General features: G+C 39.4%; 1 protein-coding gene across 3 annotated transcripts in view; it reads right to left on the bottom strand.

Annotated features, from left to right (window-relative positions):
• E23 (Early gene at 23) overlaps positions 1–23,103 on the bottom strand; it is a 133,474-nt gene that overhangs the window by 18,357 nt on the left and 92,014 nt on the right. For 2 of the 3 annotated variants that reach the window (XM_071772257.1, XM_071772258.1), the window contains 7 exons: positions 13,237–13,397; positions 10,542–10,711; positions 5,753–5,858; positions 2,881–2,981; positions 2,058–2,313; positions 1,274–1,444; positions 114–235 (listed from right to left, as the gene is read on the bottom strand). In XM_071772257.1, coding sequence (XP_071628358.1) covers positions 114–235; positions 1,274–1,444; positions 2,058–2,313; positions 2,881–2,981; positions 5,753–5,858; positions 10,542–10,711; positions 13,237–13,397 — 1,087 coding nt within the window. Of the gene's footprint in view, positions 1–113; positions 236–1,273; positions 1,445–2,057; positions 2,314–2,880; positions 2,982–5,752; positions 5,859–10,541; positions 10,712–13,236; positions 13,398–14,916; positions 15,323–23,103 lie in introns of those variants that run through there. The other variant, XM_071772256.1, reaches the window with a different exon arrangement.

The following is a 23,103-nucleotide window of genomic DNA, read 5'->3' as shown; positions in this document are numbered from 1 at the left end:
GCTTTCCACCTTTTATCCTCAAACTCGAAATAGTGCGTGAACCGCGGAGATAAAGAACTTAAGCGAATAGAATGGCATTGTATTCGGTAATTGCTACAAACATTCGTACTCACTTTGAACTGCGACCAGAAACTGGTGGGCCACTGCCAGGAATAGTCGTCATCAGCAGAACTCGCGCTGCTGCTGGCGTGGCTTTGTGTGTCCAACCATAGTGTACGGCCTTCGTCTTCCTTCACTGTAAAGCATCGGGACGAGTGTTTAGAGTAGCTTTGTGAGAATTGCATCGTCGATAAATACATAAGTAGGTAGAGATATACAGTTGAGAGGAGAAGAAATCGGTGACAATTCCCTTACGATTTTACTCCGCTCACTTTTCTAATACGTATATTAAGTTATTTTATTGATATTCTTAAATGTTAACATAATAAGTCTAGACTGTTCAACATTAATTACATATAAGCTTTTGTGTAATGTTTTATTATTATTTCTTCTATCATGCAAAATTTTTTTTAGGGAAATAAAAAAAATTTCTTCATTATATTTCATGATCTCTAAGGTAGTTAATATTTAAAAGATTTTATGTTAAAAAAATTTAAAAATACGAAAAGTGATTAAATAAATATCAGCTATGCATAAAATCGATTCTCATTTTTTATAAAATATGTTTGTAACAAAATCCAAAAATTATACAATACAGTTAAAAAATTATATGTATTATTGTCCTAGAACATCCTACAGATATTATATTTATTTTCGGCTTTGATGTGTATGTATCTGAGAAAGATGATTTTATTCAACTCATTCTAATTTAATTAACATTATTCGTTTAAAAAATAGCGATGTTAAAATATTCACTACTTTTCGACCTCTTTTATTATTTGTTATCGAAAGTTGAAGCGAGATAATTCTAGACTATTTCAGAAATTTCACCGTCTACAGATATACGTATTTACACCATCAAGAACGGAAAGATAAATAACTCTTCGGAATCGTGCACGGTACACGCCGTAGCACTCTCGGCGAGTTAAAGACTCTAAACACTTAGCGGACAGGTTCAGTCAAGTTGCCTATCTTAGCAGTTCATAAAACGGCCCTTCCAGCGTTCCGCCGTAGGTCGGACGCGAGATACTCGATCTTTGAGCAAGTGCGCGCTTTAAATGGGCACATCGGAGCCCGTAACGGTCCGCCTGCGGTCCGGGGGAAAGTCTAGGTGTGCATACATTTAAATACGTATATCGCGGGGCGGACTGCATACTTATACTATATATAATACCGTTGTGGCTGATGTGGTGCTCGTGATAATGGATGAGATGGTCGCAGAGCGGATGTTGGCTGGGATTATACTCCGGGCGAAGTTCCGGTGGGCAGTCAGGTCCCTGTCTTGCAGCTCTCGCTGCGGCAACGATGCGATCTCGAACTTCCTCTGGCCCCTTTATTTGTTCCACTGAAACAGAAGCATTTCGTACAACGCCGAGCTCTTTTCTCGGTCGGCTCTGATCAATTCATGGGAACAGCCATCCGTTTCCCATAGCATTCCGACAACACGAAGCGGTTATTTCAGAAAACAAATATATGATCGTAGTCTTTTTTAGATGTATGTATGTTATGTACGCTCTGGAAATCATTTGTCTCGGTAATAATGCAAATATTTGAGAAAAATATTTTTTATTTTCGTATCTTACGCATATTTATTGCATTAAAAAACATTTACACCACTTGATTCAACATGACATTAAACAAAAAAATATAAGGTGTGCATGTGCAGCATGTGTGATTCTGATTAGATTTTATTTTAAACGCTTTCTAACTTTGTGCAAAACACTCAATACTTTTTGTGACATATATACTGTATAAAAAAAATTATATCGTGGAAAATGTATTAAAGAAAGTACAGGTAGACTGATCTTTTTTCAAGGAACTACGAATCTTATAAGTTTGAAATGTTTAGAGAGAAATAAAGACGCGAGGCAAAATTTTATCTGTTAGGTGTATATATATATATATCATTCGCAAGTGTAATTCAACGAAATCAGTTCATATCAGTAAAGTGCACTCACGAATGAAGTCTGCGGGGTTGTAATGCGGCAGTAGAGTAAGTCCTATCGTAGAGAAGAATCTGCCGACATTCGCCGTCGAACCGTAGTACGCCACCTGACCGTTACTCAGTAGGAGAAGCTTACTAAAACTGTGGAACATCCTGGAACTAGGTTGGTGTACCGTCACGACGATACTCTTACCCTCCTGCTCGGCATACTTCTTTAACCGCGAGATCAATGCCTGTGCCGAATGCGAGTCGAGTCCGCTCGTGGGTTCCTGAAAGGTAAAAGATTTCATAAATTTCGAATTAACGATCATAATCTAATCTAACGCCTATCGATCAACACCTAACACGTTAGACTTATTGCTAGAAAACTTTTTTCTGAACGAACTTTCCATCTCTGAAAATTATTTTATGCCATCTAATATCATGAACATTATTCAGTTTATAAATTCAGTTTATAAATCGTAAGGTACGTGGATCCACGATCCCACGTATATTTCAATCAAAGATTTATCTATTTTTACAATTCTTTAATGTCATGAAAGTATAGATTAGTGGGGATTGTTGGAGAGAAATATTTTATTTCTATAACGTTATTTGTTTTATAGTTAGATAATTAGATCTGCATAAACTTGGTAAATTTCTGCATAAGTTTCCATAAATTATTTAAAATTTTATATAATAATATTTTTTCTCGATTGATTAACATTTAAAGATAATTACGTATATTATGAATTAGGATTATAAATTATTTATAGGATTTATAAGATGTATTATATTACAAATATAAGATATGTAAGTATATATGCATGTTTCTAAAAAATGTAGGAGAAACTTACGTCAAGTAGCATTAATGATGGATTCGTGAGTAATTCACAAGCTATACTTGTCCTCTTCTTTTCGCCACCGGAAATTCCCCGCTTCGAATAATCTCCAATAACTATACAAAAAGTATATCATTAGTCTCCCTCCCTCTCTTTCTCTCTACATAAGAAATTATATCTTGCGTTAAATTACAGATGTCATTTTGTAAATATAGAAATAAATCCTTGGACAATATCAATATTGTAATTTATATTAACGTACACAGACATGATTATGGTACTTACTATACAAAAAAAAATTAGAAATGTGTGTAAGCGCACGGATATAAACGCGAATGCCAAGTTATTTTCGCGTGGAATCGATATGCGTCATTTTCTAGTTTCTATACGCAATTGCATTACCAACATCGCGATGAATAATACTCGAAAATAGTACTCGATTGTATGAGCAGCGAGATACGGAGACCCGTCATACGAAAGATATTGAAAATGTAGGCGATCGTAATTACCATGTCACGCATTTCACCGAGGCGGAGGAAAAAAGGGGCATTTAAAAAGGTTCAGAAGATATGGCGCGTATATGATCTCAGACAACAAAGCGTCAAAGGCGTTTTATTAGCATGCGAACCTACGTCCGCGGTCGCGAATAACAGAATTACGAGCAGACATCGATGAAAAATCCCCCGTTGAATAATAAAGATAAATAGTTTTCCAATCGGATCTCTCTCTCTCTCTTTCTCTTTCTCTCGCGGCGCGGCGATGTTGGCGTCTCCGACGTGCCCCATGTCGATATTCGGATTTGCCAACGCCAGCTGGAACTAACGAGACGAGGGGCGCGTGATCTCTGACGCGTGGTAAATTATTAAACTTTGTTGTCGTCACCGCCGACCGGTCGCTCACGCCTTCGGGGCACAGGAAGAGAAACGAACGTATAATTGTGTGCGGGGAATAATATTTTACGTCACACTCGCGGCTCGCGGCTCGCGGCCGAGGCGGTCGCGTTCAGCGCTCGAGGAGCTCGGGGGTTAACGATCGAGGAAACCGTTTATCAACCGGCCGGGAATGAGCCCAGCGTTCCGCGGCTCAGTAAAGATACGCGCGTCCGTACTTTCCCTCGTTTGTATTCCGGAAAATGTCATCGCGCTTCCGCTACGTTCGACGTTTTCGATATGGCTGTGCGAGGTGACGCGGAATCGCGCCGCGAATTTGCGTCTACGTCGGATGAAACTCCGAGATAAAACCGCAGCCTGTCTTTGGCAAAATTAACAAAGCACACGTATCACAATCAATGAACAATTTGAATGTAAAAATGACATCTGTAAATTATAATTTGAAACCATCGACGGGGATATTATAGAATAAAATCGTATTTTTCTTATGATTAAGAACGTTTCTTCATTTAACCCCTTAATTGCCGAAGCATCTAGCTAAACAGTGAGAAGCGATGTCTGATCCAATATAATCTAGTTAACGAAAGATCTATATTATTTTGAGAAACGATGTCCCGTCCAATTTTCTCGTTAACGAGGATGATCATCTGAGAATCATCATTCTGAGAATCTCACGACGCGGAGTGCGAAACGTGCATGTAGGTCAGCCTGTATATTACTTGGCTCGTTTTTCCTACGTGCATATTTTGATAACCCATGCTGCTTGACGCTCGCGCGACGGTTCGATATTCGCGATCGCGGAAATTGTCAATCAAAATGCTAAACCAAGACGGATAGTCAGGGTGACGATAACGGTAAGAGCCGATCGCGGATTAACATCAAACGACGATTCACCACGATCTACGCTACAATCAGTGCTGTAACATCGAAAAAACGAAGGACTAATGATATTTATTGTTAGTTGTAGTGCGAAAGCCGTGTATCAAATTTTATAGCGCGTATAACGCACCTGAAGTGATCCGAATAGCTCAATTTTCATCTTCGCGCGCGCGATTTTAGATTATTTTAGAATATTTACATTCGACTTGGAATCTATTTTTTAAACATCGAGTATAAAACAACGGAGTAAAAGTGATAACTCGTCACATTCCACGTGTATACACGTGGTGTAGTCCTCTTTTAATATTTTAACTGCCAACCTGATTTCAGCATTGGCTCTGAGAGAAACTCGAAAAACTTGAGAAGATGCTTTATAAAATATGCAGACTCACTCAGATTACAAAAGTAAACCATACAAAAAAGTTAACAAATATAAATAAATAAAAAATATATGGTTTGCATTATTAAATATTTAATAATATAATTTCAGATGGAAAAAATAAAATTATCAGTCATAAATCGAAATAATAAATCTCTTTTGATTGAAACAGATAGACAAGCAGAAAAATAGGAAAATAAATAATTCCGATTTTAATAAATCTAGTGTATTTTTTCACAATATTTTTACGTTTTTCTTTTAACGTCTTCATAAATATTTAATAAAATCATTCCTAATCAGGTGAATAAAACAGTCACCTACAAATGAAGTAACGGGGCCTTTACGGAAACTTACGCGTTACCCGGATATGGGTGACACGGCAGTCAAAGAGGTTCATGAAAATTCATGTAAATTCTCGAAAATCGCATTAACTTGAATTTATCCAGAACGACGCGATGTAACTCGGTCGAGCGTGCTATTAGATCGTGGAGTAACGACGTCTTCTAACGTCGCGCAGAAATCGCGAGCCACCGTTGTTTACATCGCGGATGTACGCGTAAACGCGTAAACGCGCAAACGGCGACTTTACGACCGCGGCCCGGAGAAATCGAGCGAATTACGATCTGTGGAATCCTTCGGCTCGCGATTCGAAATCGCGTTGGCCGCGGATCTAAAAACGTCGCGCGCCCGACATCGATCCTTCGGCTTTACGGCGCGCGCCGCGCCGTTCCGTACTCACTGGTGTCTTGGCAGCCCGCGAGGTCGAGGACCTCGATGATGTGGTCCACGCACTGCATCTTCTGGGAGTGTGAGAGTGTGTCCGGAAGCCTCAGCCTCGCCTGGTACTGCAAAATTGTGCGATACGATGCAAACGTGTCGGCGGTCGTGACGCGCGAGAGCGCGAGAGAGCGCGCGTAAACGGCGATCGGTTTTATTAGCGCCCGATCGGTTTACGCTGGTTTACGCGCTCCGACGGGCCGCGTATAAACGCGCGCATTAAAACAGCAACGTAAACAAAACCGCGCGCCGCGCCTCAGCGCGGTGCATCGCGCGCGGGGCTGGTGGATGCATTTCCGTTTCGTAATATATCCAGGCCACTTTGTACTATTATTACCCCGGCCGGCTCTAAACGCGCCGCGCCGGGGGCGCGCGCCCGTCATAAGCTGATCGTTAAGTCAATTACGATGACGCGTCGATTGCGAAACCGCGGGCTGTTTTTATCGCGGAAGGGCGTCTGGGAGTTCGTTAATTCAAGAGTATACTCGCGTCATGAGCGCCTCGTAAATAGCGGAGCTGTGTGTCTGACGACTTGACATCTTCAAACGTTCGATGGGTAGGGTAAAGGTACCAATACCCGGACACTTAAGAGTAGGTAAATGTACTAAAACCTGGACACGTACCTGTGTCTGGATACCTTTAAAAAAATATAAATTTATGGAAATAAACGTTTGGATATTATAACAGAAGTTTCAAACTACAAGAAAAAATACTTTTATCTTTGATTTTAATTCGCGTTATACTTATATATAATAAAGGTGTCCAGATATAGGTACATGTCCGGGTATTGGCACCTTTACCTTACTTAGGGTTCAGCACAAGATTAAAAACAAAACATACACTTTAGTCCAACGGATACACGGATTATATATAAGATTTTTTAAATCATTCATAACAAACGAATTTAAATTCGACTTTAAAATATTCAACCCGAAAAGCATTAATATGGTGCCTGCTGCAATAAATTTTTTTCGTCTTGCTATAAATTAAATCAATAATAATCTCGCAATAAATATCTGAATAAATCGATAATTTATCTTCAATATAAATTTGTTTCAATCTTTTCGAAATTAGGTTGATTCAATTCAAGTTCTTTCACGGCGATTAATCGTATTCTTTTTAACCGAACCCTGTCATATCCTTAAGTATAGGCGGATAAAATCAGCACGATGTCATCGAATAAATGACTGCACTGTGTACCGTTATACATACGTAGGTAGATAGATATACGTATTCGGTATATGTTCCATGTGTGTCGCACTTACAATTTATTACAAAAATTTGAAACTCTATAATAGCAATCTCCATCGATTATATATTTTCGCAATAAAGCGAGGATAATAGAGCTTGATTTTTTTTATTTACTTTTATGTGATATTCCTTCAATATAAGATTTTAATTCAACATGTTAGTTATAAAAGGACACAAAGCTGCGTAGGGAGACGCTAAAACATTTGGGGTAAAGAGGCGTCCCGATGAAACTTTCCGCGACGCAAACGCGTCGATTTCGTACGCGTCCAAGAATATGTTATCGCGCGGCTTGATGCGCGATGATGTTATGGATCGCCCTTTATATCACAATCAACAGAGCGGCTACGCGTACGGATACAGAGACCGGCCGAGACGACGACGCGCATGCCGTTTCTCAACGTTCATTCTCCTCGTGCCGTTACACAAGAGGGGGCCCGTTATGCGGAGAGAGAAAGTGCGGCCGATGATATTGTGTGTACTCGCCGCGGGAACACAGTTATGTCTAAATAAAGATAACGACGATACCCGGCTGTGGAACCGGACGGCGGAAAAGTGAACCTCTTCTTCTGTTCCCTCTAACAGTTTACATTCCTGTCTTGGGAACGAAAGGGCCTTTTGACGAGCCGAGGCTTTAAGAATGCAGCCGGACGGCACGATTTTCTCATTTTTTGCTCACACACAAATTTCGGACAATCTTTTTCTTTCTGGGTTATTCTAATGATATTCAAATTATATTATGTGTTGACACGGTATATAAAATCACTTTAGAATTTTGTCAAAATTCAGAAAAAGTTTTGAAAAAACACGGACTGAAAGATACACGAAAATAAGATTCTGGACGGTATTCATATAGTCGGTTCTTATATTTAAGACCGTCTCTTAAGTATAATCTTAAGATGTCATAAATCAATCACAATTTAGCTGTATAGCACCTTAAGACATTACTTAAGACAATCTTGAAACAAGAACGGACTATATGAACCGGAATACCGGCCTATAACATCCATAGAAAAAAAATTGCTTCGTATAATAAAAAAAAGTCTCGTTAAATGCACTCATCATGAAACATCTTTATGCTAATCTAAACATTTAACTTCGTGACACTAATTACAAGCGTGATTTAGAAATATGTGGGTGAGGCTTCTAAACATGTACATTACGTGAGATGATTTTCGCGCAATTATTTTTTACCGCTCCTGTTTATGTATCAAACAACTCGATCGAAAGAGGAGGTCAGTGTCGATCCGCGAGACAAAGACTTATACAGTCTTGCTGCAAAGTCACCCCCCGTGGTCCCCAAAATGCAACCAGACCTAAAATTCGAGTTCATTCGCCGTTAGATACAAAACCTGTCTCTCTCGCGATAGACAACAGAAGCGAGACCACCGCGCGCGGAAAGGGAGAGGAAGCGGCTAGAGGAAAGAAGGCCGGAGAGGAGGCCTCGCGCGCCCTCCTACCCCCCGGGAGAGAGAAAGTGTCATCCCGCTGAAAGGAGCTATACACCGCGGCCGTGCCTCTCTCTAAACAGCGCGCCGTGTGCACGCGCGGTATGCGCGCGTGTAGAGGCGGCGCCAAATGTTTTCGAAACCGTAAGACGCACGCCGCGCGAGCTCTCGGCGGTTCACTGACCGAGTTATGACGTCACCGCGAGAGATACGACCCTCCCCCCCCTCGTCATCGCGGGCCGCTGTACCCCGCTAACGGTCGCGGCTAGACGAACGCGTCGGGTTCGTCGCGAGAGCCGCGTGTATCGCTATGCGTGTGACACGCGCGTGCCGACTGTCGCGTAGGTACGCGCGCGCGAGTGGGCGCCATGCACGTGATACTTTTTTTATCTCTCATACTTTGCTTTTTTTTTCATTATTCAATTATCATGCTGTAAACAATTTTTGTAACGTTTCAGCGCTTGAAGGGACGCCTCGAGTGCTCGATAAACAGCAATATCCATCTACCTACGTATTCAGATTTTATTGAAAGTTTTATCTCAATGAGACGTAGAGTAGGATTGTTCCAAATACCCGGCCGATTGATTGCATTTAAATTATTTAGACGCTGCGCGTTAATGACAGACAAATAAAACTCGTGCGTTTCAATTTGAACTGTATGCAATCTGTCATTCTTCAAACCTTTGGTTGATCTGTATTCGTCTGTTGTTATACCGTTAAGTTTTGAATTTACGAAATGTGTTTTCAAATGAATATCATCTCATCCTGGAATATGGAATCAATATATGCCTACTATTTCTATCTCTTATTTTAATTATTCTTATAGTTAAAGACCTTATAATCGTAATTGTCTCAAAAGTCGGGACTCTCCTTCACGGAAGGTGAGAACGCTTCCAACGCCGCGAGGTACGAAATGAGAAAGATATTAAGAGATAGAAAAAAAAAGTAAATATGAGAAACGTTTCCATGATTAAAAATAGTCTTTCGGTTAACCTTGTTACGAGACTCTCTGTCTCCCGATTCGCAATGAGTCGCGACGCGCAGGTGCACGCGCGCGCGTGTGCGTGTGCGTACCGGGCATGTTTATTCGATTAGAGCGGCTAAAGCGACAAAGCGCGTATCTGTCCGCGTCCGTTTTCCGCCCAAACCTCTTAAATCCCCCAAGTGCAACGGGGCGCATTGGCTCCTAGCCCGCATTTGCATTCCCCGCGATCTTTGCGTACAGGGTGTCCTCCTAATTCCCGCTTGTTCGGCGCGTGGGACGTGATGAATATCGAGTGAAAGGCTCGCGTGGCTGCCTTGGCACGCCCCCGGGGCCGGGGATTTTCGTGGAAAACGAGGAAACGCTACGCTCGTTTCTGCGTTTTGTTCTCTTATTTCGGGATACCGGTACAGAAATGCATCCACAGCAACTGTCTCGTTTCCATCGTTGCGCGCGTTTTGTTCATTGCTTGTTTCATCGCGCGAGTACACGCGCACGTCGAGACTTGACATACCCCTCCTCTAAGTTTTGCATACAAATAAATTATATTCATTCCTTGCGTTAGTTTTACGATCGGCATACCATTGACGGTTTGGCTTCATCATTTATTTATGTGTATACAAAAATTAGCGGGGCGCACATACATATTTATATATCTACATATTTTGAATCATTCTGCATGCACAGTCAAATATTCTATTAAATATACAAGATACATATTGTATGTTCAGTATTTGGTACAATATTATTTGCTCAATTCTGTAAATAAAAATAGCGCCAAAATATTTCACAAGCTCGATAATATATAGTGCAACATCTCATTTGAATTAAAAAGTGATACAAAGTAACTCGCTCTCGCGAGTTATTTTTTGCAAAGGAAGACTCGACTTTTCAATTTATTTTAAATCAATATATAATACACCGGAGCTTAATCTTTAACATGTTTATAAATCATTAAATCTAAGAGACAGAATATCCAAGAGACGTTAATAGACCGAAATGACTGTGGTGTCGCTTATTCAGAATTGGATTAAAGTTCCTTGCTACCGTGTAATATTCCTCGCTGGACCTACCTCAAGTGTCTGCCGTAAGGTGAGATCGGGGAAAAAAATATCCTGCTGTTGTACGTAGCAGATTCTTCTGCGCCACCGTTTGGTGAGCCTCTCGCGGTTCAGCCAGATCTCACCGCCGTCCACGCCAACACGGCCGGACAAACAGTTCAGCAGTGTTGTTTTACCACAGCCTGCGTAACAAATATGCCAAACAAAAATTTAGCACCTTCGTGTGCGCTGTCGTGTAAACTCGTTATATATATTTCAGTGAATATATCTTTCGCACATCGCGTCGTGTTAGATGTCCCTTACACGTGCGAAAACCATTATGTAATACCGTATAATAAGTTATCGGTGAAGTAGTATTCTTCGTTAATTTGAGAATTTACAATTTTGTACTTATTTATCTTCGCTAGAGAGAAAGGGTGGATTTCGTTCATGCGTGTCGACATTTCGAAATTCTTAAAATACCATCTAAATCTTTTAGCTCTTTGAACCTTCAAGTTAAAATGTTAGATTCTGAACCATTAACATTCCTCGTATTTGTAAAGTAGAAAATAAATTCTTAGGCGCGCGATCTTCAAATACTCGAACTCGCGCACGCTCGAGCCAGACATTTCGATCCAGGTCGATGAAACAGCGGACTTATAAAAATATCTTTAGACTTGAAATGCTCGAGACAAATTACAGAATTGTTAAAACAAACGGTACATTGTACGTTGCACGATTTTAAGGTATTTAAATGAAAAGTTGTGATTATCATAATATTATAAATGCGTTTTGCGCATTCGGAGAATGCTTCTCCGCTCGTAAAAATGCTACTGAAAATTGTGAGTATCACGAGTCCGCCTTTAATATCTCGTATCTTAAAAATGCAATTTTGTTCTTCTGCATTAAGAGGACAACATCAGAATTTAACGCCGACTTAATTGGGATCGGTGAATTCTGCTTCTGCATGTGGCGTGCGATGCGTCGGAAACGACCGCGAACGAACTTTCTCGCCCCGCGTGCATCGATAAATATTCCAGCCGGACGAAATTGCCGGGCCGGTGTATATATTTCGCTGTCGCGCGCATAAAAGCGGTTAAAGATAGAAACGCAGACTTAATTCTCCGCGCGACGTCCACGCAACACCGTGCGATTAAGATTCGCAAGAAATAATGTAAAACGTGAAAGAGTATTCGAGAAGCCGCGCAATTACGTCGGGTCATCGGCGGGACGGGACGAGACGAAAAAATAGGATCATTACAGAAATGTAATGGTCCTACAGAATAAACGTGAAGCTGTACGTTTTTTGCCATTAGAGTGTTTTAAACGATGCGATGCAACGCACATGTACGTAACTTTACGCGATTATTTTTGAAAATGTTTTAAACTGATATGTTAGAATTAGGTAAACATTCTCTCTGTTAAATTAAATTTCATACATTTAGGCTCTTACTGGAACAAATACAAGAATTTGTCGCATTTATCGGATAATTTAATATTTTAAAATATAATTCTGAATTAAATATTTCATTGTTTATCTGAAAAATAATTCTCTGGGATATGTATTGCTTTATCAAATGCGATCGGTCTCGCGAGTATTGCGAGAGCTGGCACGAAAGCTCGATTGATACAATAAACATATAGTTAGTGTTGGGCAAAATTTATTCTGAATAACGAATAAAAAATAACGAATAAAATAAATGTATTCGTTATTCGTGAATATCGAATAATTTGATTATTCGTTACTTGAATAAAATAATCACAAATAATTGATTCGTAATTCATCATTTTTATTCGAAGAATGTAACAAATAAAAAAAATCGATAACAAAAAATGATGCACAAAGTAAAAATTAAAGTCCTCACTGGAAGAAGGAATGAGAATGTATTGTATTTTATAAAAATTTTCTTTATTGTAGGATATTTTTCTAGATAAGATATCTGAGAGTCTGGAGCTCCTAGATAATGAAAGATCTAGAAACAAAAACGAAAATAAGGATCATAAAACAAATATTTTCGTTTTTGTTTCTAGATCTTTCATTATCTAGGAGCTCCAGACTCTCAGATATCTTATCTAGAAAAATATCCTACAATAAAGAAAATTTTGATAAAATACAATACATTCATTCCTTCTTCGGCTCCGGTGGAGAGATTATTTTCATTTGCTACGATGATTAATACAGCCAAATATCATCGATTATCAGACAGTATATTTGAAAAATGTGTGCTTCTAAAAGCATTTTAAAATAAAAATGTATCAAATAAAAAATATACTTTGATAATAATTACTTTTAAGTGATTTTTTTTAAACCAACTACAAGATGAAATCTACACTTTTGGGAAACTAAAGTTAATTATGTACTTTTTTCATTATAAATTTCTTTTTTTCTATTTATAAATAAGATTAGTTTTTATGTTGTTTTTTATTTTATTGATTGTAAATTTGTTTAATTTCTTTAATTTTAATTATTTATTTGACATTAAAAATACTAATTAATAAATTATAACTTTACGTTCACGAAATATTATAATTTGTTAACAAAATTTTTTATATACTTTGTTTTATTTTCGAATAAAAAATAACGAATAAACATATTTAATTGTAAATAACGAATAATTTTAATGATAAATAATTCTATCAACGAATAAAGAATAACGAATAAAAAAATTATTCGTTATTCGTAATCGAATAAAAATTTATTCGAATAATGTACAACACTGTTTCGTACCTGAAGGGCCCATAACGGCCAATAATTCGCCTGGCTTGACGACTCCCGAGACATCTCGAAGGAGCACTCGCTTCTCCTTGACCACCTGCAATCCTCGGAAGATTAGCTGCACCGGGCGAGAATCCAGCGGGCACACCAACTGCAGCGCTGAGCTTTCCACTCTGCAAACATTGAAATATCGCACTTTCAGAAAAGACGCGTCACTTGATTTTCCGTCCTACATTTTTTAACAAAAATTCTATATAACGTTTAAAAAGAAGATTCTTTTTTTTTTTTAATAAGATATCATTGTCACGTTAATGCAAAGCTATATATAATTCGGATAGAAATTAAAACGTTTTCGACGAAAACCTTTGAAATACAATTTTTCGATGTGACCGTTATAAAATTTTATGCTACACGCGGAGCTGGCGCGCCGATTTCGTTTGGAGTCCTTTCGCGTGGCCGCGATAAACCATTAGCGTAGATTCTGCGAACGAAACTGCGGAATTATCGCCGGTGCTAAACGTGCTAATTGCGTTCTCCAGATCTAGATTGCCGACGCGCGACGTTGATGTAAAGAAAAGAGGCGTTGATTGTATGTCGAGACGGTTTTATCGCGGATACGAGACGCTAGCGAGATTAGCCCGAATTTAATGTTTCACGAGGCATTCACGAGGTATCCCATAAAAATTCACTTTAGCGAATCATCGGGTAGACGAATTTCGGCGGTCCGTGTCGTGGGATCTGCGCGCAAAGTCGTTAAAGCGAGGTGACGCGGGGTTCTAGGCAGGCGTTCGCACTTGGTGCGAACGCGACGAGCAAGCTTCATAATAACAATGACGTCTCATGGGAGTTATTTCGCGACGGCAATTAAGCCTGGCGTGCGGTGCGTTACGCCGAGAAATGGCGTTTCGCAACGCCGAAGAGACTCGTGCGACAACGATGCGCTGGAAAATCTTTCTCTTTTCATCTGCCGACTGACCTCTTTCATATCACAAGAGTACGTTCCTCGATTTAAAAATTTCCTCGCATTTCGCTTAATGCGGCAATTTATTAACTATACTTGTTTACGTTTGGTAACAATAATATCCTTGACATTTCGGTGTTCAACATTGGCGCGACACCTCGTTTATCGTTTTTCGAAATCTTTTATTTTTCTTATAAGATTATAAACAGAAGCTATATATCTGATAATTCTTATTAGAATTGATAATTGAGATTGAAACAAGATTGTAAATAAAGAATATGAAAAATAGAATATAAAAAATAGTTTCACAAATAAGAAAATTTCATTCTGAGCATGAATTATGAATCTTTTGGAAAGCATCTCCGAATGATATTTTCGTCAAAATAACCGTTCTATAATAGTAATTGTTTTATAATAAGACAACTGCAGTTGTCCCATTATGAACATTTTGATTGTATGCGAAACGATTTAGGAAATTTATGACAATTTAGAAACGAGTAAGAAGTCAACGTTCTTAGTGTAAAATATATGATATATGATATGCGTGTGTGTATATGCCTAAAAAAATTCATATGTGCAAAAACAAAAAATCCATTATGTTCGATTAAAAATAACTAAAACAAAGAATAATATGATTAGAAACGCAAAATTGTGAATTAGCTACTGATGATCACTATTTCTCTGTCTATTACATCAGTCTTTTAATCTAAAGCTTTTGAGTGTGTACTTACTGCTTTTTACGCATGCCATCGCATGTCGTTAAGAGGTCCAAATGTATCGTTTCCTTAGGCGTTATATGTCGATCTTTTACATTTGTTGTGTTGATAGCTTGATCATTTATATCTGTTGAGTTTGTGCTTTGAACATCTGCCATATTGTATTATATTTATCTATATTATATTCACAAAATAACTGCTCTCTTAATTCTTCTTATGATTTTCCGTGTAAATTTTGTCACAATAATTGCTCTGTATGTTAAATATTTTTAAAATGTAATATTTCAATGCTCGCACTTTTCTCTCTTCTTTATAACTGTTCTGTATCGCGTATTGTTTGGTTCTAAATACGAAACTGTTTCAACAAGCGTTCAATACCTTATAAAAGGTCGAAGAAAGAGATATGATTAGATCCTTTAGTGGGGATGTAAATATTTGTTATAGTTTAAATTTTCCTTATAGCTCACGGAAAAAATACTTGGTTGAGATAACCAAGAAAATCTTGAAGAAAATGGTCGGCTCAACCACGTGCCTCGGTTATATATGCGCCAGCTGGATTTCTTGGTTACATATAACAACGGCACGTGGTTAGACTGCCGTAGTTGGAGCAACCAATAGTACTTGGTTTTTACCGAATTCACCAAGAACTTGGTTAAACTAGCTACGGTCATTGGTTGTGAGAACTAATTTCTGGGTGACTGGGTGACCAATCGGAATACCAGTTTCTTGGTTACCTCAACCAATTTCGTTGGTTATAAGCACCAATAGTTCCTACACGGAGATAATTTTTTTTTAATATTTTAGCCTTAAATTCACTACAAACTTGGGACAACTTGGCAACCAAGGAATTTTTAAAATATACAAAAGACATTTTACAAAACAACGTAATAAGCAGATTAATAAATTTTAAAAAATTTAGTAATATATAATACAGTTTTTTTATATAATATATTTAGTACACATTAAAAATTACATCAAGAAATGTTTTACATGTCCTTGTTAGAGAGAGAGAGAAAGAGAGAGAAAAACTTAATATAATTAGACTCGTGAAAATGTCAACGATATAAACGGCGAATGCGAGTCAGGCACGGGACGTAATGCGTAATAAAACTTAAAACGTGTCTTCAAATGTAACGGACATTTCGGCTCTTCCTTTGAGCCATCTTCAGCATTTATTAAGAAAAAGGATTCTATTCCTGCAGAGCTCGAGATAGGAAGCGCCATTCTTGAAGAGCGGTCGTGACAAGCGAGAAGCACGATTATATAGTGGACATTTCTAAGATACTAAACTCAGGTAAAATTTTGAACAATGCATTTGCCATGCCATGTGTATGTATATATTCGACTATGCTTCAAAGCTGTCGAAAAGTAACAACCCTAGTCAAATGTAAGGAGGCTCGACTATTAAAAGTGCGTATTATATACATACACACAGCATGGCAAATGCATTGTTCAAAATTCTACCTGAGTTTAGTATTTTGAAAATGTCCACTATAATGGTGCTTACCAGCTCGCTTGTCACGACCGCTCCTCAAGAAGCTTAATAAATGCTGAAGATGGCTAAAAAAAAGAGCCGAAATGTCCGTTACATTTGAAGACACGTCTTAAGTTTTATTGCGCACCACGTCCCGCGCCTGACTCGCATTCGCCGTTTATATCATAGAAAAACTCAACTCTGCATTAGTCATATTAGTCATATATTATAATAAATTGATTATTCGTAGAATATATCTCCGAATTAGAAAAGTTTGATTCTTTACCGCTAATTTGTGTAAATTATCTAGTCGATATAGGAAAAGAGAATAAAATAATCGTTTACGGAAGAATATATGTTTTTATAACCTGCAGTTTATCAAGGATTTGTAAACGTGGAAATAATCCATGAAGCGACATAAAAATTCCATTGGAACCCATGGCACCTCCATATTTCGTATACATATATGTCGAAACGTCGGGCGCTATTGCGAAATTACATCATTCTGCATATATTCCTAAAATGTTTCGTACGCATCCGTTCGGTCGCTGGCGATACGAGCGTCAAACCGGCGTCACGCGCGACAAACGTCCACCGCGAAAAACCCATCGCGGTACGGGGGATACGTCATCCGTGACCGCGCGATGACGGTGCGCCGGGGGAAATCGGGAAGAAACTAAGCCAAGAACGCGCTCAAATCCGCGGTGCACGCGAAAAAAGCGAGGGTCGTTGAACAACGGGCTTCAGATAATAAATTCCCAGCGTGGCGGTGTCACGTCATCCCGGGTTCGTTGAACCTGCCCGCTCGTTGCATGTCGGTATCCAGAGGGAGGAAAGAGCAGGATCGAGGGAAGGGGAGATGAGAAAGAGCGAGAGATAGAGGGAAAGAGGGACGTTCATTGTTCATTCAAAATTCAGCATATCTTTTCAGAAAGCTACTTTCGGTTACAAATCATCACCGTGTACGACAGCCACTGAGAGAAAAAAGATTTCACGCACCCACACATTTATCACTTACAAGATGTAGGAATATATAAAGAGTGTTTGTGTTATATATTTTTCCGATTAATAAAATACTTCAAACAAATCATTTTTCTTTACTTTAGGGGTTCATAAACCCCTTATTGTATCAAATCTTCAGATATAAATAAAACTAATAAAAAAGTTATCATATTATAAATATATTAAATATATTTAGATATATATACAGTTTCAAAACTATATCGTCGCTCTTTTCATTTTGAAATATATTTCCAATTTTAAATCGATCTTTCCTTAACAAAAAGATCGGTACTTTTGCATGAACACCTTTGGGCTATTCTACTTTGTGCTATTCCAATTTCTATATGTCAACATAATAATTTACACAACATATTTCTTTGTAAATCTAGTACGACAATATTTCCAAAAGATATTATTTAATATTAACATTTTGTTCCCTCTTGTATTCTTCACACAGAAAAATTTTAGGATAATATAACGGCATCTAAACGAGCACTGCCATCTCTCTTCATTTTTCAGACATTTCAGTCTGTGACAGTATGACGACGTTTAACATTCAGTACCTATAAAAAGACGGCACGGGGAGGCGATGAAAGAGAGAGAAATGAAAAAGGGGATAAAAAAACGAAGCGAAAAGAGGTAAAGAAGCTCTCGAGACGGGTGAAACGAGGGGAAGAGAAACGAGGATTTCGTCGATTTGAATTGATATTTAGTGCACTTCCCTCGCGGTCATCGTCGACCCTACCATCGTAATAACACATGATTTATTCAGCAAATACAAACGTTCGCCGTAAGTGAGAAATAATTATCCCCCGGACTCGCTCAAGAGCACCAAGCCGCGACCTCTCCAGGTTCCGCCGACGTATAATAATTTCGTAACGCTAACGCCACGTGCAACTTGTCGTCGTAGCGGTCGCGGTTATTTTGCATCTGAATCCGAGGGGGTTGTCGCCGCGAAGCGTAACCGTTCAATCACGCGTGAATGATTGCGTGAATTAATTTTACCACCTCGCCGTACACCAGGGCCCCTGCATGGTTAATTCTAGATTTCGCGCTGCCGAGCGCGCCGAACACGCGCGGCACCACCACCGCCGCGGCGCCGGCGTGTTCGGCGACGTCCTTTTGACCGCCCGCGCCGTGACGGGCGGTTACGCCCCGCCCGTCGCGTTCATTTTCAGACATTTTTATATCTGCTCCCGCGCTCCACCCGGGTGTCAAGCCGGGGTCGCGCGGGGTTAAGTCTCGTTGAAGGAAGTTACGAACGCACGCCAAATTAATCCTTACGCCGGGTTCGTCGACCCGGCCACGGCGCGCCGCCGGCTTTTTTCGCGCTATCGCGCGCCTTTTCCGCTTTCGCACGCGTGAAACGTGACGCACGCCCGCCGCGTTTATTACGAGAACACTTGACGCGACTGTCGTCTCTCCCGGATTGATGATTAACTTCGAATGCGTATTACGTGGAACAGCTTGTAAAAGAGTATCCCTATTTAGCTCTCACAGAGATACTGATCCGTACCCGAATGTTATAAAAAATAATGAAATATACGAAAATGTTTTGAACCAAAAATTCATTATAATTATTTATTGTAATTTACTACAAACATAGAGAGCAATTACACGTTTAGACTTTCCGAAAAAGCATTTTCTTAGTAGAGTTTTTGTCCCTTCCAAATAATCAAATAATTACACAGTTTTTAATGCTGTTAAACCTTTTCCGATATTTTTTTCATATTTCCTATAACTCGAGCGTTATTTTGTTAGTCTGCTTTTAAGTTCTACGTTATCCAAAGCGCATAAAAAATCAGCGAGCAGCAGAATGAAACTGTTTCCACGTCGGTGTGCCTTATCCCGTTGTCCTTTTCTTTTTGTCATTTTCACGGTTCATTGTTACAACGTTGCGTCGAGGTCTCCCGGGTTAAGTCCCGTCGAAGAAAGTTGAATTCACCAAATTAACCCTGCCCGAGTTCGTTGAACCGATGCGGAGATACATGTGTAATTAATAATAATAACTGGATCTCACATCTCCCACGATCGCTTCTCGTGAATAAAACGCACCCTCGCAGAATGCTGAATATGTAATCGATGATATTATCGTGATGCAAATTATTTCCGAAATTGTTGAATAACAGGGAATCTTGGTTTTGAAAAAAATAACACTCGTTAAAAATCGTGCTGTTGAAACTTTAAGAACGTTTATGAGAATCTTACCGTATATAAATATCTATATCTATCCTAATTACTTTGGCTTAGAGGATAAGGAAGTTACGATAAGAAGAGATTGAAATACTAACGATAATCTGAATTCTTAGTACCAAATATTTTACCGAATACTTTAGATTACGCCGAGATAAGAATTAAATATCGACATCAAAATCTAGTTTTAAACGAGCAGTTCTCAAGATTTCGATTAAATTCCTACAATCGATGATTCTTCATCAGCTTTGCCAGCTACAAAATATCTCATCACTTTTTTCATTTCACGCAAGTAATATGGTACAGTAAATCTATCTATATATATATATATATATATATATATATATATATATATATCTTCCTTCCATCTAACAAATTAATTCTCCCATGCTTTATTTACCCCGAAATCCCAATCGAGGTTGACTTAATTTTAAGTCATCTCATCGTACGAATCCGTACGCTTGAAGAAGCAAGCGCGGAAAAAAGTTCATCAACTCGATGGCGAACAACACAACACAATGTAGTGTAAATCAGATCGGAGAAAGTCGTAACCTCAATTAATTAACCCCGGCGACACGGCAGTGAGTCGTTCGCAGGGTTCGTTGAACCTCGGGCAAGCGGTCGAACTCGCCGAAGGGCACTTGGGCTACTCACCTGATAAGGTCGCTAAACAAACTAGCGAGTTGATTGACGCATGCGGAAGTTTAGGATTAATCCGGGGCTACCAGCCATCGCAAGCAGAGGATAGATAGGTCGCTTAACGGGGGTTCGGAGGATCGATCGATAATTGTTCTACCCAAACAAAGCTAAGATTATCCTCGAAGGATAATCCAACGCGAAGAGGAATGTCTTGCTCCCGGCGTAGCGAGGTATCGTGGCTCTGTCCCGAGGGATATCTCGAAGTTTAGGATGGGATCGTGACATTAATAATATTTTTAAGGCGGGGAAATATACTGTTGCGACGCGCGCACGAGTGAGAATGACGCAAGCTTCGAGCTGGAAGCCGCCTCCTTCTTTTATGTGAAAAGCGTCTAAAGATCGCGCACAGCGAGCTATCTCTGCGGCTATCTCGGCCGGAAAGTGGGACGGCACGGTATGTCCAGCTCTTCTCACGAAGGCTTTATCACCTCGCTATCGCCCATAGTCTGCAATAACCGCCGTAGTAGAAAGTATGGGTGCCTAGTGGTCATAGCTCGGCAGCTCTCACGATCAGATAACGTACGATTGTATGCAGATCCGCGTGTATGTGGTCCACCGTGCGTTTTGCAATTTTTACGTCTCGTTTTACCTCTCTTCGCTATTCCTCGCGGAAATGGCGCGAGTGAGCGCGCGCGGAGTGCATACGTGAAAACTTTTGCAAAGAAACTTTTACCTCGCGCGACATCCCGTGATCGAGGATACTGCGCACTGTTCTTTTGGACTTTCTCAAGTTTTGAGCGCGTTATTAACACAGATCCCTCGTCTATTTATTACACCATAAATAGACGAAGCGCGAAAAGTTTTCAGAATCACTTGCTGTAGAGAATAATATACAATTTACTGAAAAATACTACAAAATACTAACAAAATAAATTTAATTTAATTTCCCTGCAGTGTATATTTTATTTTAATAACGTTTTGTCGGGGTAAAACCGAACACGAATTGCTGTTTCCAAATCGAGAAACTCGATACGTGACCACGTCACAGACCAGAACGTTTTTGAGTCCTGTCGCTCGCGAATCCATTTTTGTAATTATACGTATACGAAAATATTCAATTTCCAACTGCGGCGTGTCGCGTTACCGGCGAATTTGACAATCAAAAATCAAAGAGAGACGATTAGTTTATTTCGAATTGTTTTAAGCAACCGTGTTTTCGGGTAAAAGAGCGAATCTTGATAAAATTTAGTTAGTCGACATACGTACATCTGGTTTGATTTTTCATCTCTTTTTTCATCGTTCGGCTTTAGAGCGTTTTCAATCCAGTGTTTTATGACTTCGAATTTTATTTGAACGAAGCGAACACGCACACAATTTTTCTCGTTTTCGACGCGTTAACCGAGTTTGGACTGCACGTCCAGATCGAACGAGTTGCACGCATATATGAGTAACGAGGCAGCCTCGTTTTCGTTTAGTCGCGCGAAACGAAACAAAACGGGTTTTCTCGGTGCTCATTGTCCGCGAGATTCTCTGTAAGACAGTTCGTTGGCAGTGAAGGAATCCTGTGCGATCAGGATAACTAAATTATGAAAAAAAAAGAGAGAATTTTCTCTTAAAATTTACCTTGAAATCATGGTAGTTGTGGAACAACATGTACCACCAAAAATTTTATGCGAGCTATTCTGATTAATATCTACCATAATAAAAAATATTAATATCTATTACATTAAAATATAAAATATGTTTAATTAATTTTACTAAAATATATCCAAAAAATTTCAATAATTTTTCAAAATTTACCACTCTGCTTGGTAATTTTCATCACGTTGTTTGTAAAATGTCTTTTGTATATTTAAAAAATTCCTTGGTTGCCAAGTTGTTCCAAGTTTGTAGTAAATTTAAGGGTAAAATATAACAAAAGATTCTCTCCGTGTATGTGTTCTACACATACTGATCGATTCACGGAATTCTCATAATCTTTCGATTTTTACATATAAATCTATTAAAGCGTCTATTATATTAGAAGACAAAAGAAGATATCTGACTCGCTTATATTATATTGTACTGCAAGCTACACGCTTACATAAATAAATTAATTCATTTTGTTTGTAGTACAAATATGCATTTAGTCTCGAAATCAGGATTCCGTACTCGTTGTATATCAAGATTTCAAATTCACGCCGAGGTTCGCGCATTCGTAGCGACAAGCTGACGAGTTCTACGAGTCTTTCGGGTCTATACGCGCTGAGAGAAACGCAAAAATCGCGCATTCGTATCACGATTCGGACCGGACGATGCTGAGATCCGCGGCGAAACAAATTTTTCTCGCGCGACTCTCGACCGAATAACGATCGCTGGCGCGAACGTTGCCGCAATGACGCGCAACAGTGGACAACGGTGCAACGCGCACCGAGGCGCGACGCCGGTGCGTATCGCGGTTCGTGCCCGCGGCACGGCTACGTGCCGAGCATGAAGGAGAGTAAACGCAATAACTGTATCTCTGGTCCAGGGGGTCACTGTTCCACGGCTGCACACGCCCGGCTGTACCTCAGCCGTTCTTACACGGCTTCCACTGCGTGCAGAGGCGGCTTTAGAGCCGGCGGTGCCCCGAGCGAGAAAGAATCTCGCACCGTCTGCAATTCGTGTACCGTTTATTTGCCGAAGACCTTGCGTCCTCCCGTATCACGAATAGATTCTTACGCGCGCGAGATAATTTTACGACAATACATCTGCATATAGATACGCGAGATGACACGGACATCAAAGGGGTCTTTCTTCGATCACAGATGTATTATGTTATATATAATTCAGGCATTATGCTCATACTATTCATAAAACGTGAAACACACTCACACACATTATGAAGTAATCAATATTTTTTACATTAAAGCGGG

This window comes from Temnothorax longispinosus, chromosome 3 (genome assembly GCF_030848805.1).
Source record: "Temnothorax longispinosus isolate EJ_2023e chromosome 3, Tlon_JGU_v1, whole genome shotgun sequence".
NCBI lineage: Eukaryota > Metazoa > Arthropoda > Insecta > Hymenoptera > Formicidae > Temnothorax > Temnothorax longispinosus.
This window is presented reverse-complemented; position numbering and strand designations above follow the sequence as displayed.